General features: G+C 32.3%; 1 protein-coding gene and 1 pseudogene across 1 annotated transcript; both read right to left on the bottom strand.

Annotated features, from left to right (window-relative positions):
- Positions 1 to 1,761: 1,761 nt before the first annotated feature.
- Positions 1,762 to 3,263, bottom strand: LOC132271491 (DNA damage-repair/toleration protein DRT100-like). The gene has a single exon (XM_059772878.1). The coding sequence runs from the start codon at positions 3,156 to 3,158 to the stop codon at positions 2,067 to 2,069; it is 1,092 nt and encodes a 363-aa protein (XP_059628861.1). The 5' UTR covers positions 3,159 to 3,263; the 3' UTR covers positions 1,762 to 2,066.
- Positions 3,264 to 15,161: 11,898 nt separating this feature from the next.
- Positions 15,162 to 16,639, bottom strand: part of LOC132270141 (DNA damage-repair/toleration protein DRT100-like) — a 48,081-nt pseudogene continuing 46,603 nt past the window's right edge.

Here is a 16,639-nt window from a genome sequence, read left to right as displayed (position 1 = left end):
ATAAATTAATTTAATTTCAAAAATATCACTATCTTTTTATATATATATATATATTATATTGTAAATATATATTACGAAATACAATACGTATAATGTGCCTTCCTTAAAAATTTTTTCTGACTCCGTCAATGATAGGTGAAGCGAGTTCTAACTTCTCATCATCCAAATCAGAGGTCCTTCTAGATCCCCAAGTGGAGGTTTGCATACCCTCGAAACCATCCTACTTTGGTCTCGATCGGGTGCTATATTTTTGGGTGTAGTTCTGGAGTGCCTTTGGGAAGGTCCTGCTTTCGAACTGGAAATGTGATAATGCGGTTTATCTCAAGATATATTGTGAAGTGGGGCCCATGTGGTTGACCTTTGAGATCCACCCCTTACAAAAAAAAAACTTGGTTCTCATTGCCAAATTCATTAGGTCACATGTTACAAGTGTTCTCACATGTATAGCCTTTGGTGGTCTTGTAGCCACCACCTTATAAATTAATTTAGCTGTAAGATGCCTAGGCTACACATTCATGTATAGCAATCAAAGGCCAGCTGTAGAATACTAGAATTGATTTTCTCTTTCATTTCTCAAGCAAGATCAACATGTCTGAGGCTGACTACAAATAGTTAGGTAGCTTACATGCAAATACTTTTCAGATTTACCCTTTTGGGTGAAAAGTGTTGTCATGATCCTACTTGAATTTCTTGGTCCTTGGAGATCTAGGGTCCGGTACTCAATCAATCAAAGGTTTGAGATTGCAACATTAAGCTACTCCAATCTCGGTTCATAATAGAGTACAAGACCATCTCTAATGTCCGAGAGGATCCTTAAGTCGTAATAATCTAAGATTATCATCAATCATACAAATATAATCTTAAATGACCACATCTATATATATATATATATCTATATATATCTCTAGTGATTCGGTTTTTAATACATATTTTGGGATATTTTTATTTTTATTGTAAATGTATTATCTCTTTTACTAGTTTCGAAATCTTCTCTGAGAATTAAGACTCAGAGCCACTCGAACAATTGTGGACCAATAGGTTAATTGATGAATTTTAATATCAATTATTAGTGAATTAGGGCTTACTCAATTATGTGAAAACGTGTCTTTTTTTTAAACTTTGTTTTCAAAAAATAATTTCCACAAATGATCAATTTTTGTATATCTTTTTTATTTTTTATCATCACTTATGAGAAAATAAAAATTATTCTCAAAAACACTGAACCAGACAAATCCTTTCAAAATGAGAATAATTTAAAACACCGAGTTACTTAGCATATAAAAGCGTTTGGTTTTGGCATGTTCTATTTTTGGATTCCTCTCCAATTCTAAAGTTAGGGCAATCCTTTTCATGTACCAAATATACCATAATTCAGGCAAACCTACCTCACAAAGGATCAGTAATGAAAACATATACATAAAAATTTGTACGTTAGACACCATATATGACAACTGTATCTTCTTCACACAAGTTGAATGCTCAATATTTCAAGAAAATGACAATACTACCTTCTTTATTACCACGTTAAAGGGACCGTGCATAGATGCTCAACTTTTTTTCGAATTTTCGTATCACAAGCTATACATATCATTTAAACTCGCGACTCCTTTTCCACTTAAAAATTACCGTGATATTGACATTTGAATTATACAACCAACAATAATTTGATTAACATAAGACATAAATTATACTATGATTAAGTGATACAACAGTAATATTTGATCATGTACCCATCAAAGTCACTTCCTTTGAGGTCTCAAGTAACTAACTAGTGACCACTTCACTTGTCATATATAATTGTCTTCTAATGTCAATTACATGCACGAAGCTCACAACATCAGAGTACCCAAGAAAACAAAACAAAACATTATTCTCGTACTAATATAATAAACACAAGTAAAATTCACTCTTGCATATTACAAATATATATTCATCACACTGTGATCCAACTCAGTGTTATCCGATGCAGTCTATACGAGTGTTATACTGTATTAAACGGTTCATAACACGCCAATTTAATTTTGTATTACAGAGGATCTGAGCTTCCATCATTATCAAAACGCTTTCTAACAAGATCTTAGTGGCTTTCCACATAGACAATCATTGTAAGTAAACGACGACGCTTCGAGATGATCGAACGGCGAACCGGCTGGAATGGGCCCACATAGGTGGTTGTGACTGAGATCCAAGTGGCCGATATAGCTGGCCCCAGATATGGATTTTGGAATCGGTCCTCTCAGCCTATTATACGATAGATCGATAGCGGTAAAATAAGATCTCGGCCCAAAAACGTCGGGTATATTACCGTCCAGCCCATTTCGGCTCAAATTCAATATACTTATACCCGAATTGATAAAACTCGGAGGTACAGCACCCGAAATCCGATTCCCATCGACATTCAACGTGGCAAGAACCGCCATTTTTCCGAGAGATTCGGGTAATGAACCAGAAAAATAATTCAGAGAAAGATCCAAATCCGATAATCGGTATATGTAGGATATGGAGGTTGGAATTGAACCACTGAGTCGGTTTCGGCTCAGCAAAGCCCGACTCAGCATTCGGAGCTTACCGATGTTTCGCGGAATGGAGCCCGAGATCAGGTTGTTTCGGAGATCCAAGTGCATCAATGAGGAGAGGTTGGAGATGGATCTGGGTATCGGCCCGGATATTTGATTGTCGGCCACGTTCAACACGGTGAGTCGACTCAGTCGGCCGATATCGGCTGGAATCTCGCCGGCGATTTTGTTTCCGATCAAGTCGAGGATTCGGAGGAATGGCAACGACGAAATGCATCGCGGGATTGTTCCGGTGATGCCCTTCCAGTCGGCGATGGTGATGCTGGAGAGCCGGTTCAGTCTGCATATGGTCGGAGAGATCGAACCGGTCATGAAACCGGTCCGGCCGGCTTTCACGAAGATGGGGTCTTCGGACTCGCCCCGGAGGTTGATGTCGGCGACGCGGCGGGTCGACGGGTCGCAGCTGACGCCGTACCAGTTGTGGCAACAGTCAGTGCCCGTCCATGAATTGAAGATGCCCAAGTAAGGCTCGCGGAGGGCATTTTTGAAGGCGAGAAGAGCTGCCCGGTCTGACGGCGGGCAGGAGCTGACTGAAGTACTAACAGCCAGTAAGATAGCTGTGATGAAATAGAGGAGACCCATTTCTTTCTCTCTCTAGACCTCACTACTTTCTCACTCTATAAGTATATGTAAATAAGTGTGATGTCCTATAGGTCATGTACGCTGGGAATGGGGAGTGAAGCTGGGGACTTTCAGGCTTTATATAATAGTGTCATATTTCCATGGCGGTTTTATTACGATTTTGCCCCCAACTTGTGGTGCTGAATTGTGGTGAGTGAGAGACAGCTCCACATATTCTATTCAATGAGATTAAATTAAGAATGTAACATTCCACATTAATTTTAAGAAAATTAATGGCCATATTAGTTCATATAAAATGATTTGTGTTGAAGATTTTTTATTTTATTTATTTATTTATTTTTTCTCTTATAACATGTATATCAGCCCTATAACTCTCAATCCTATGGGCATAATGACGTTGAGAGGGAGGAAGGTAAGTCACTAAAGTCTCGCTTTCGAATCGCTTTTGAACCGCACTCCTGACTTGAATGCTTGAGGTTTCACTGTCGAACCGCACTCCTGACTTGAATGGTACGTGAATATGAATATGTGTGTGACTGATTTTTATGCTGATGAGAATAACCGAAACCAAGGGCCGAGTATATACCTAGGTCCCATCTCCATGCATCCATGGGCCGACGAATGCTTGGCCCTCACTTTACTATTAAATCAAAAATATAATGTCACTAAATTGAGAATGTAACAATGATGGTCTCGATAATTCAAACCTAAAATCTAAAGGACTTTAACGTCTTTAGATATCTTTAAAAAAGAGTTATAAATTTCAAAACAGGACAATTTTTTTGGGACAAAAGTAGTATTTAACAACAAATAAAATTTTGGATTATCATTTTTTACTCTCAACTTAATGATATTACAATTTTGTATTTCAATATATATTATGGGAGGGTGAATTCTTAAAATAAATAAATTAAAATAAATAAATTGCATGAATATTTACAAGGGTGTTAATAAGCATATTCAATGCAAGGTATCCTGTGGCAGCTCAACATGGGAGGAGATAAGGTTGAGACTGAATTATTAGGCGGAAGGTGAGGAGGCAACAGGGGTGTTGTACCACGTGGTGAGTGAATGTCCACCTTATAAACACACACACACACACACACACACACACACACACACATACGTACATAAATTTCATATATGAACTTGTGAAAGAAGTGAATGTTGGAGAAACTCATTAAATTTTATATATGTTTGGGTAAACATTAAAAATTGAGAGAAGTATAACTTTAATTATGTGATATCAAGAATGACAATTTATTTTCTCTGCCGACCAAAACTATGTCTTACTAGGTTTAAATGAAGTTGGATTGGGACAATTGAAGATTATTTCTTCTCAATTATTTCTTATAATGTTTTAGTTTAATGGATTTTGAAAAGCAACATGCATGGGAGCATTCTCATTACAAGCATATCCCCTATCCATATGATTGAGACACTCTCCTGTTAGATCTACTATTCAGCCTATTTACAAAAATATTAGAAAGTGACATTTGAATATAAATTGTGTGCAATATATGAAATTATGAGATGCTTGATTTACATGATATATAAATTTTAGAGTAAATTATAATGACTATGATTTCAAACATTTTACCAACTTCTTCTGAAAATGAAACTTATAACACATACTTTCTTTTTTACTTTACTTTTTAACGATTGACCACGAAAGTGATTATTTTATTAAATAGCCTCAATTAATGAGTCGATATAACTTTATTGCTAATAGACTAATATGTAATATATGTAATTATTACGTTTTATTTCATAATTTTTGCTTTTCAATGCAGTATGCACGAATGATCAGCCGTATGGTTTTTGTGTTTTAATTGTTGATTCAATATGGAATTTACAAGTGAGGGCAAGCCTTGGTGCAACTCACGTGAATTGTTTGCACCAAGAGAAATATTATGATCATCTACATTATAACAATGAGAAAAGTAATGATGAGATGTTTTGTGATGTTTCACATTGTTTGACGGGAGACGTGATTAGCAATTATAGGGACGTCTCTTACTTGTGTAGACGCGTTTTGAAATTTGTAAGGGTCAAAAAGTATAAAACGAATAATATTTTCATCATTTTAAGGGAAAAGTAATTGACACTTATAATGATCTGTGTTTAAAAATTGTAAGAATCAAAATGTACAAAATGAACAATATTTTTAGAATATGAGCTTTTTAATAAATACGTAAATGTGCACAAGTTCACGAGAGTTCAACAATGACTCTCCCCCCAATACCTCCAAAATGACGGAAGGTGGACTATATACATATTCATGATTGTATATATAGAAATTCGTGCATTTTAAAGTGAGAATGCGATTAAAGATATACACTCATTCAATATATTTTTTCAACAAGCATACAACATATTATATCGTTTTATAAATTTTTAATATTGCAATTTAATGAAAACACGTGTATATGTTTTTTTAGAGACATTCATAGTGTATATACACAATGAAGCTATATCAATTTGAATGATTGAGGTAAGACCTGAGGGTTTAAGAGGACAAGATATCGTGTCCAAATATTGGGTCCACAAGATGTGTTGTTCGTCTTTTAACCAACTCTTTGCCTCCTCCAATTGAAATCACTCGATCCATCGTTTAGGAAGTGATCTATTTTTCTTTAATTGCAGTATGATGAATTTCGTCCATTTGCTTGTGATGGGGACGCTCATCATCTCACTGTTACAAAATTGGGCCCCACTATAATGGTGATCAGATCACTGTGGACCATTGATAGAGATCAAGATGGATCTAGTGTGGACCACCACTCATTTGTCCATGTTATATGGATATCAAACATAGAGAAATGTACAGTTCAAGACTCTGAAACAGACCCATGTTATTACAACTAGTGTCTCGTGTTAATACTAGTATATATATATATTTTTTAACCATGACACACAATATTTTTATTGGCGTATAGATATATATATATATATATATATATATATATATAATCAATTTTATAATACAATGATTTGATTAGAATAATGTATGTCTGATCATTTGTCATGAAATCCTTGCAGAGGTTGGAGAAAAACAAAAGGATAGAGGATTGTAGACTGATGATACCCATGTTACTGTTTGTATTTTATTAACTATAATACACTTCTTTACTAATATATAGTACCATATATATATGTTGGAATCACAATAACACAATGGTTTGATTACAATAATGTATGTCTGATTGTTTGTCATGAAATCTGTACTGAGGTTGGAAAAAAAACAAAGGAGTTGCTAGATGTTTGTGGACCAAAATTTAAGCTTTTTTAATATAGGATAAATTTAACTTACTTTCCACACAACTTTTGTCACATTTTACGTAAATCTTTTTTATATTTTATAATTTCATTTATCTTTATGAGATTTTGATTTATGTAACAGATTTTTTTTGTTGGATCATTTTGTTCTTCTAATGCCTAAATGATAACAAACATTTTATAAGCAAAACGATAAAAAAATCACTAATAAGGAAAATAGATGAGTCTATGTAAAATATTGATAAATCTCATAGAAATTTACCTTTTAATTGATTACGAATAACTTACACTTTCACTTTATCTTGGAAAACTTAATTAATATTCAACATTCTTGAAATTGGAAAATAAACCTTTTGAATGATGTTAGAAATATTCTCCATTTCATAAAAAAATATGAAGATTATTTCATACGAGCATAACTAAACAAATCCTTTATTTTCACATTATTTCCTACCTATTGCTTAATACAGCTTAATACACACACAAACATTTTATAGTTTGAGATGTGATATTAGGGACTCAGATGCACTATTGTGCGGGAATTTGGACTAGACTTGTCAATGAATTAAATTTTGATTCGAACCTTATTCAATTACTTTAGTATGAATTGAATATTAAATTCGATAATTCATTAGCAATGTAAATTTTATATTAATTAAATAATCAAACTCAAGCTAAAATAATTATCATCAGACGTGGCACAAGATCTGAGCCACCTGTCAACTAGCTCTCATTGGAAAAATCGACCTATAATGCTACAAAGATATTCAAAGTTTAGTGGTATTTATATCCATTTCGGGATAGACCACTGACCAGAAAATTCTGAATTAGGAAAAAGAGCATAACTAAACAAATCCTTTATTATCACATTATTTCCTACCTATTGCTTAATACACACGCAAACATTTTATAGTTTGAGATGTGATATTGGGGACTCAGATGCACTATTATGCGGGAATTTGGACTAGATTTGTCAATGAATTAGATTTTGATTCGAACCTTATTTAATTACTTTAGTATGAATTGAATATTAAATTCGATAATTCATTAGCAATGTAAATTTTATATTAATTAAATAATCCAACTTAAGCTAAAATAATTATCATCAGACGTGGCACAAGATCTGAGCCACCTGTCAACTAGCTCTCATTGGAAAAATCGACCTATAATGCTACAAAGATATTCAAAGTTTAGTGGTATTTATATCCATTTCGGGATAGACCACTGACCAGAAAATTCTGAATTAGGAAAAAGAGGGAAGGAGAGCAATGGGTTTGAAAAATGGGTTGATTATAATCACAGAAGCTATTATTTTATGTTGCACATGCTCTAACATGCTCAAATGTTGCATCTTAATTGCTTCAAATTAGATTCACAGTAGCCATTATTTGATGTGAATCATGTTAGGTTTTTTTTTTTTTTTTTTTTTTTTTTTTTTTTTTTTTTTTTAATTATATTGGATGACTTGCTAATATGTTTGCACGTGTATCATTAGTGTCAAAATGAAGTTGTCAATGTCATCTGACATACATATATATATATACATATATATATTTTAGGTGTCATCTAGTGAAGTTGGTAACCAAAGTTGTGGGAGATACACAGCAGTGCGGGAGACATGGAACTAAATACGGCAGGCCATTCCCTTCTATTCCTCTTGGCATAATACTTGCATCCAACCTAGATTGATGAAGTTTGTTCAACCTGAATACGTGGATCAATCAGTACATAATTGAACTTAAGTTAAGTATAATAGCGAACTTAAATGAATTTGATCGGACAAAACTCTTTATAGATTTAAAGAGGAAAAAAAAAATAAAAAGACAACAAGCAATTCAAACAGAAAAATCCATTTCACTCCATTTATAAAATGTCTCGATCGGTTTTAGGAAATTTTTAGTTTGTAATTTAATTTGAGCCAAATATTAATGATCATCTCAACATATGCACCATAACAAAGACTACTTATATATTTGAAGAGTTTAATTATATTTTTATTTTTGGGGACTAATCTTTGATTGTCCTATTTTTTACTATATTGAATCTTTTTTTATTATTTGTATAAATTCTTATATATATATATATATATATATAAGTTCACATAATTCAACTTACTAGTAATTCTAACACGAAAACACAAATTCCTTATAATTAACCACATATCTGTGAGTCACGAGGGCTTGGTTTATATATATACAAAAACATCTCATTTGTAACAAAAATTAATAACTGTGTATATATATATATCTCTAAACCAAGAACTACAAACTGTATATATATATATATATATATATATATATATCAAACTATATATATATATATATAAAACGAGCGAGATATAGAGAGAAAGAAAGACCTCGTGCTTCAATCTGATATCGAATACAGAAATTGAACCGAATAGGAGTGAGACCAAAGGCTTCGAGCTAGGGCAAAAGAAGACTTCTGAAAGCAGAATAAAGAGTTCTGAGCGGGTCAAACCCAAATAGTTGGGTAATACCCAATTTAAATCCAATGCCATTGATGGACACTTGTCATGCACTGATTAAGCCACGTACCTAGGTTGGACGAACTTCATCCAACCTGAGTTGGACCAAGTATTGTCTTTCCTCTTGGCCATTTTATGCATGCATATATATATATATATATATATATATATAGTTTGATACCATTGCATGTGTATATATGACTATATGTACACACAATGTCTATGTGTGTGTGAGAGAGAGAGAGAGCAGCTTGACAAATTTGTGGAACAAAATCCTTGAGGCATATATATACAAATGATAATTGTTGAGACAAACTCGGAGGAAGTTATGAAACATTTTCATGCAGGTTTGTATGTCTTGGTAATAAAGACAACCCCAAACGACTAATTGACTACATACCATGTGACCACTTCTGATTTGGTGCTACCAATGCCATATGTCAAGCACAATTAACATATAGAAGTTGAGAAATGCTATACATCTCCTTATTTTATTTAAAAAAATACCCATTAGAATTTATTTTACCCCATAAATTTTGTGGAATGAAAGAATGCTCTATATTCTTGCCTTAAAAAAAAAAAAAAAAACTATAAATTAAGTGTTTTTATTTGGAAGGATTAAACAATTGTATAATATAAAATATAAAATGATTTTAAGGCCTAAGAATTAGAGTAAATTGTGTGATTGAAGAGTTTTAACTAATCAATGTACAAAATATAAAGAAGTGAGATACTCTACTTTATTGTATAGTGAAAACATGATTTCATCAGACAATTATTTACAATGTTGGGATGTAAAGGGGTAGACTCCTTTAGTCTGAGGAAAAAATAGGCCTACTATCAGGCCAAAGGCATTACGATAACTTAAAATTAAGATATTCCCTAACCAAACTTTTCATTGCTATTTTTATTGGTTAGTAAAATTATAATTAATAAAGACATTAATTATAAGTTTTTAACTTTTTATATAATGTTAAAATTATTATTTTTTGGGACAAAATAACCCTTTTAAGCCATTCATCATTCTCTTCGGTTCTCATTTTTCAAACTCCAAACTTACGTAATTGAATTGAATCTTACTTGATGAGGTTTACATATAAACTGTATAAATGTTTGTATACCAATATATGTATATATAGATATATGCATATATACATATATATATATATATATATAAAATATTACTTTTCTTTCATTTTTTTTCCTTTTAAGATCTGTATGGGTTACTTTCCTTTTTTTTTTTTCCTTGGTTAGATCCAGTTTATATATATATATATATGCAATCCTCTCAACCATGAATTCATATAGAGAATATATAAAGGTTAACCGACACAATTAAAAATAAAAAAGAAGAAAGAATATACTCCCATAGTGTTAGCTATATATATATATATATAAAGCTCTACACTTTTCTTTTCAACCATGAATTCATATATATATATATATATATATAGATATATGCATATATACACTATATATGTAAACGTCATCAAGTGAGAAAAGAGAACTGAGAAGACGGATGAAAGGCTTAAAAGGACTTTTTTGTCAAAAAAAAAATAGTTTCAACATTCCATAAAAAGTTAAAAACTTGTAATTAATGTCTTAATTAATTACAATTTTACTGACCAATAAGAATAGCAACTGTGAATAGGCAGTTGCTAAGGCGACTGTCCTTAACATTCCTTTACATACATATACACACACGTTGGAAATATCCATTCGTTAATTATATATATATATATAATCACAAAGACAAGAATTTCCATTTCCAAGTTGATGAAATTCTACCAAGAGCCAATATAAAACCTATGTTTATGTTTAGTTAGGGCTACAAAAAAAGGTTGAGCGGATTTAAGTTTTTGGTTTATTCAATTTCAAAATTAAGTTAAACAAACTTTCAAGTTCAGTTAGAACGTTATTTGTCTTGGAACTAGTTTAATTAAAAACTTAAATCTTTTAGTAATACCATATTTATTTATTTGAAAAAAAAATATTAAATGATAAATAATTAATATTGGTTTTGTCATAAGACTGCATATAAAATGTGTCATAATTACATTCGGCGTCGAAAGAGGTACTGTGCTCAGTTTTTGTGAGTACGTTGGAGACCTGAGCCACCTTAGGACAAGGTAGGCCTCCTATTGTAAACTAGCCAGAGCCAGAGCCAGAGCCAGAGCCAGATCTCATTCTTAAAGCCGACTTATAGGGATCGAAACCAAAATCTTGTTAGTGGTGGAGTAGTGGGGCAGGTGAAATCGAACTTGTGGTTGTCACTTGGTAGCCACGGCACTTATGGAATGGGTAATCATGAAAGAAAAGAAGGAAGACCCCCTTCTTACTCGATCTGAAATGAGGGTGGCTTCTACCAGAAGAGGAGAGTGCTACTGAGAGGGTGTCTCAAACCCATAAAGGTAAGGGCCTCGGTCCCTATCCCAAGCTCAGAAAGAGTAAGGATGGGAGCCGAAGTCCAGAGAGCATAAGGCCCCGAGCTCACAGAGCATCTAAAGATCGACTTTATTTGATGTGGTTTTCTCTTTTGTGCGATGAGTTTGGTGAGCTGTGACATTACAGTGTGCGTTGGTGGTTTGCTTGATTTTTGGAACCTATTTATAAACATCCTCTATGATGAATTACAATTTTATTACCCTCTTGGATACTTTCTCAACTCTTCAAATCGGTACTAGCTCTCTAATATTATAGAATATTAATACTTTCTCAACTTTTGAAATCGGTACCAACTCTCTAACATTATAGAATATTTCAACCCTCCCTATAATATTATGCAATCTCCACACAAGTATAGAATATTTTAAAATTATACTCTACCCATATCATGTCTCCGGATTTGACACTTGGTCTATGCATGAAGTGTGCCTTAGCCACTTTGAAAATTATGGCCTAACATACTCTTATTATTATATCATAATTATAATTATTTTTTTTTAAAACCAAATAAAATATAGTAAGGAACCCATTTCTTTAAAAGTGAACCAATTTCCACCCAAACTACTGCTAGTTTTTGGCAATGGATCTTTTCTTTTTCTTTTTAATTTCTTTTTCTTATTAAAATTAAATTTTGGTGTGTATTTTTGTAAATAAAATTGGAGCAATTCAAACAAACATATATATACAAAACAAATAATGATATAAAATCCGTATAAAATCATTATTAATTATTGACCTAATATTACTTATAGTAATGGAGGTTTTATTATTATACAGCCAAACCATTTTGTTAGCTTTTGTTTTTGCTCCTAATATATAATTGGGAAGTATCCGTGTAGATGACATTTGGTGCCCAAACTAACATGAACAAGTTAATTTCAGATTGATTTAGGTTAAAAAAAAAAAGTGGTTAAAATCATTCTATAATCAACTCAAGCTTTGACTATGGACCAATTAATTCTCTTAGACACAATGGTCTTTTTAACTTTTTTATTTTTTTCTTTTTTATAATCTTTTGTATCCATCCGCTTGAAATGCATATATATATATATATTTTCCATTTATGGTTTTTATTATGAAACTCCAAAGTAAGTTAATTTCGAAAGTTATTAAGATGAAATGCAATATTTAGTGACTTCCTAATTTTTCATTTAATATTTAACTTTTGTTGTTATTTTTTCATTTTATATATAGTAAAAATATATCACTATAATACTTCTATCTTAAGGGAAACTAAGCCCATAAAAGCTCAGCTGAGAAAATAACAAGAAGACTAAAAAGAGAGCTACAAGTCCAGAAGCAACAAAGTATAACAAAGCCCACCATTAACCCAAATAAGCCAGCAACAGATCAATCCAGTATTTGGAGAACCACAACACCATGTCTAGAAAGATGACCTATAACAGGAACGGACACAGCGAAGTAGGTGAGAGGGAGCATTTTTTTTTTTTTTCGACCCCAAATCTAATATTTTAATTATAAGTATCTAATTTAAAAAAAACACAAAATTAATGGAGGGCAATTGCCTCCACCAAACCTACATTTGGTCCGTGCGTGAGGATATTGGCATGAACCTATACGTTAAGGACATTGAATATAACTTGGTATGCATTGTTTTTTTCTTTTTTACATGGATGAATTTTTTTTTTTTTTTTTTCCACACACACACACACATATATATTTCAAAACGTTATAAATGGTATCAAACATGCATTCACCATTTATTTTTGTTTTTCAACAATTTGGTTAAAAATAAAGTCTTCGTTGAGTTTCAATATTATAATTTATAAACCACATTTGTAAATTCTATTTTTGAAGTAGATTGACGCATGCTATTAAAAGAAAGGGCTAATTTTACTGAAATCCCTTCAGGTTTAGCCAAATATCACTCTCAAATATCTTTCAAAAATAATTATCATTTTATTATAAAATTTTGCTCCGTTTTTCACTCACACCCTAATCATTATTTGCACAATTCTGACACAACGTAAAATGACTGAAATATCCTTTAACTTTGTCAAAATAACTCTTTAGTCTAAGAAATTAGATAAAAAGACTAAAATATCCCTAAATATTATGTAACTTTACTAATTATATTATACTATATCTTTATTGTTTCATATGTTATATGTGTGTGTGTGTGTGTGTGTGTGTGTGGGGCTTCCTGATGTTCTACCTAGGGCCGATGATCTCAAGGATTTCTCAATTGACTGTTAGTACACAAGAAAGAGAGAAGACGGCTCAAAGCTTGGACTGCAAACCCTAACAAACTTCATAAACGACATAGAGACATGTACCACTAATATCCGGAAGTGAAGCACATGGTGAGAAATTGCAAAACATATGAGGGAGAGGGAGAGGGGGAGGGGGAAGGGGTTTGAACTATCCAAACTATACTGAAGTAACATGATCAAAATTTATTTACCCAAAAAAAAAAAGTTCAAAATTTCATTGATCAAGCTCCTACATTTAGATACACATATATTTCAAATGAAAGCCAGAAAAAAAAAAAAAAAAAAAATTCTCGTACATTGCAAATAATATCTACCAGTGAAGAGGGGGAAAAAGAAAGAAAAAGGTAAACTTGACCATCAATCCTACAACACTGAACCCAATTAATATTTACGCCTAAAATCCTCAAATATCACAAATAAAGGAAGATAAGCAGATAAAATATTTGCAACGTACATATGATCGCGAAAAACAAGTTTTGATATTTGGCCAAAGGATCGAATATATATATATATATATATATATATATATATAAAGAATATATGCATACTATAGATTTTTTTCCAGTGATGATAGAAAGAGAGAACTCTAGAGAGTGTGTCACGAGAGACAGATGGCATGGGTTGAGAAGCAGCCTTTGACATCAAACAGAGAAGTTCATTCGTGTTGCCGTCAAAGAAGCGCTATGGAAGTCCTTTAATTCCTTGCTTAGAGTAGTGTTGTTTAGTTTTTCTTTGGTCACAAGCTTTGGCCGATGACCTTGTGGGTGGAGGGCTTGCAGTGGCGGAGTGATTCACGACATGGCGTGGATCATCTCCAGAGCGTAGCGGCGGGTATGGCGCCAGATTCCTCGCCGCCGATTAGATCGCAGGCAACCGGTGAGACGCGCTAGCTTTTTGCCGGATGGTGTGCTAGTGGCAGGTGGGTGTAATAAGGAGGGCTATAATGGTCATTTTAGTTACATGATATTTTGAAATAAATGGGATTAAAAAATTAGGGACAGAGTTGTCTTTTTCATATTTTTAATAGAGATTGTGATGAAAAAGTAAAATCGAAATTAAGTGATAGTTATTTTCGAAAGATATTTGAAAGTAATATCTAAGAGGATTTTAGTGAAATTAACTCTAAAAGAAAAAGCCCCTTTTATTGAAACAATGTTTATCAAATTAAAGAAAGATACAAATATAAAATAAGCTCGTAAAATATCTGAAACTACACCTGCTAATCCAGCAAGCTAAGGGTTTGTTTTGATCATTTACATGATATCAATTGTCAAAATGCACATACATGTCACTAAGTACGAAGTGGCAAAATTTGACATGAATTCTTGATTCGAATACGACACGAATTAAGCGAATTTGGGTTAATTTTAAATGGGTTTGAATAATCGTAAACGAGTTGATACGATTAACCGTTTAATTAGTCGTGTCGTGTTTGGGTTGAGGGGTTAAATCCGTATAACCCCGTTTATACATGTTTAACTATTATGTCATAAATAAATTTTTATTTGAGTTCCAAAATTACTATGTAAACTTGTGTCATATAATTTACTCTTTTATATACTAGAGACTATTTAGTAATTTGGTTAGATTTAACGTGGCAAGAACCGCCATTTTTCCGAGAGATTCGGGTAATGAACCAGAAAAATAATTCAGAGAAAGATCCAAATCCGATAATCGGTATATGTAGGATATGGAGGTTGGAATTGAACCACTGAGTCGGTTTCGGCTCAGCAAAGCCTGACTCAGCATTCGGAGCATACCGATGTTTCGTGGAATGGAGCCCGAGATCAGGTTGTTTCGGAGATCTAAGTCCATCAATGAGGAGAGGTTGGAGATGGATCTGGGTATTGGGTCGGATATTTGATTGTTGGCCACGTTCAACACGGTGAGTCGACTCAGTCGGCCGATATCGGCTGGAATATCGCCGGCGATTTTGTTTCCGATCAAGTTGAGGATTCGAAGGAATGACAACGACGAAATGCATCACGGGATTATTCTGGTGATGCCCTTCCAGTCGGTGATGGTTGTAATACCCCAATATTTTAAAGGTATTATTTATTGGGATTAATGATTTAATATTTATTTAAAATAATTTGTTTGATTTATTTGGGATTAATCGCTTTGTTTTATTTATTTATTTTATAAACGATTTGTTTTAGTTAATTGAGTGTTATGATTTAATTGTTTTGTTGGTATTAATTTATATTTCGTGATTATATATGATAATTGATTGTTTGTGTGCTTAATTATTGATTTAATTGTTAACGTGTTTAATTTTATTAGTATGATGTAAATTCTAGTTTGTTTATGTGTTCATGTAATTAGTTATTTTAATTTAAGTATTTATTTAATTATTTTATATATTTAAATTAATTGGTTTGGGCTTAAGGGAAGTTGGACTAAAGGATGTGGTCTTGGGTTTGAATGAAATCTTATTGGGTTAATTAATAAAGGCCCATAGTTATTTGATTATTTAAATGATCATTTTTGTATAATTATAAAAATATATATTCAATTATATATAAATATAATTAATTAATAAGTGTTATGGAAGGATATATGATTTAATTAACCAATAGTTAATTATAGAAGGTATATATATATATATATTTATATAGGTAATATAATATATGTTTATATATATTATATTATTTAAAGATTGTTAGTTTATTATTTTTATTTAGTAGTCCTAGTAGGAATAGGATTTGTATTCTAATGTGTATAAATATACACATAAGACTTTAGGGTTAAAGAGTTTACACGTTAGAAAAATAAGAAAGATGGAGAGAGAGGAGGAGAAGGCTGACAAAGAGGAGGCCGAATTAGAGGAAGAGGATGTCGGGATTGGAAGAGACAATCAAAGCTTGAAGCGTCGGTTTCGTTTCGAAACCTTCAGGCAAGTTTTTTTCTAACTCTCATCTTAAAACCCATAAGTTTATCACCTTGACTATCAATGTTAAAATTAAATTTATTTGTTTAAAAATCGTTGATAGATTGGATTAATTAAAAGCATAAATTATTATAATTGATCTTTTAGG

The sequence above is a fragment of the Cornus florida genome, unplaced genomic scaffold (genome assembly GCF_030987335.1).
Source record: "Cornus florida cultivar Cherokee Brave unplaced genomic scaffold, ASM3098733v1 CherokeeBrave_3.0.0_Hap2_Chr08, whole genome shotgun sequence".
NCBI classification, from domain to species: Eukaryota; Viridiplantae; Streptophyta; class Magnoliopsida; order Cornales; family Cornaceae; genus Cornus; species Cornus florida.
This window is presented reverse-complemented; position numbering and strand designations above follow the sequence as displayed.

Coding starts and splice junctions, on each gene's coding strand:
- LOC132271491 (XM_059772878.1), bottom strand. CDS start 3,158: ATGGGTCTCCTCTATTTCATCACAGCTATCTTACTGGCTGTTAGTACT.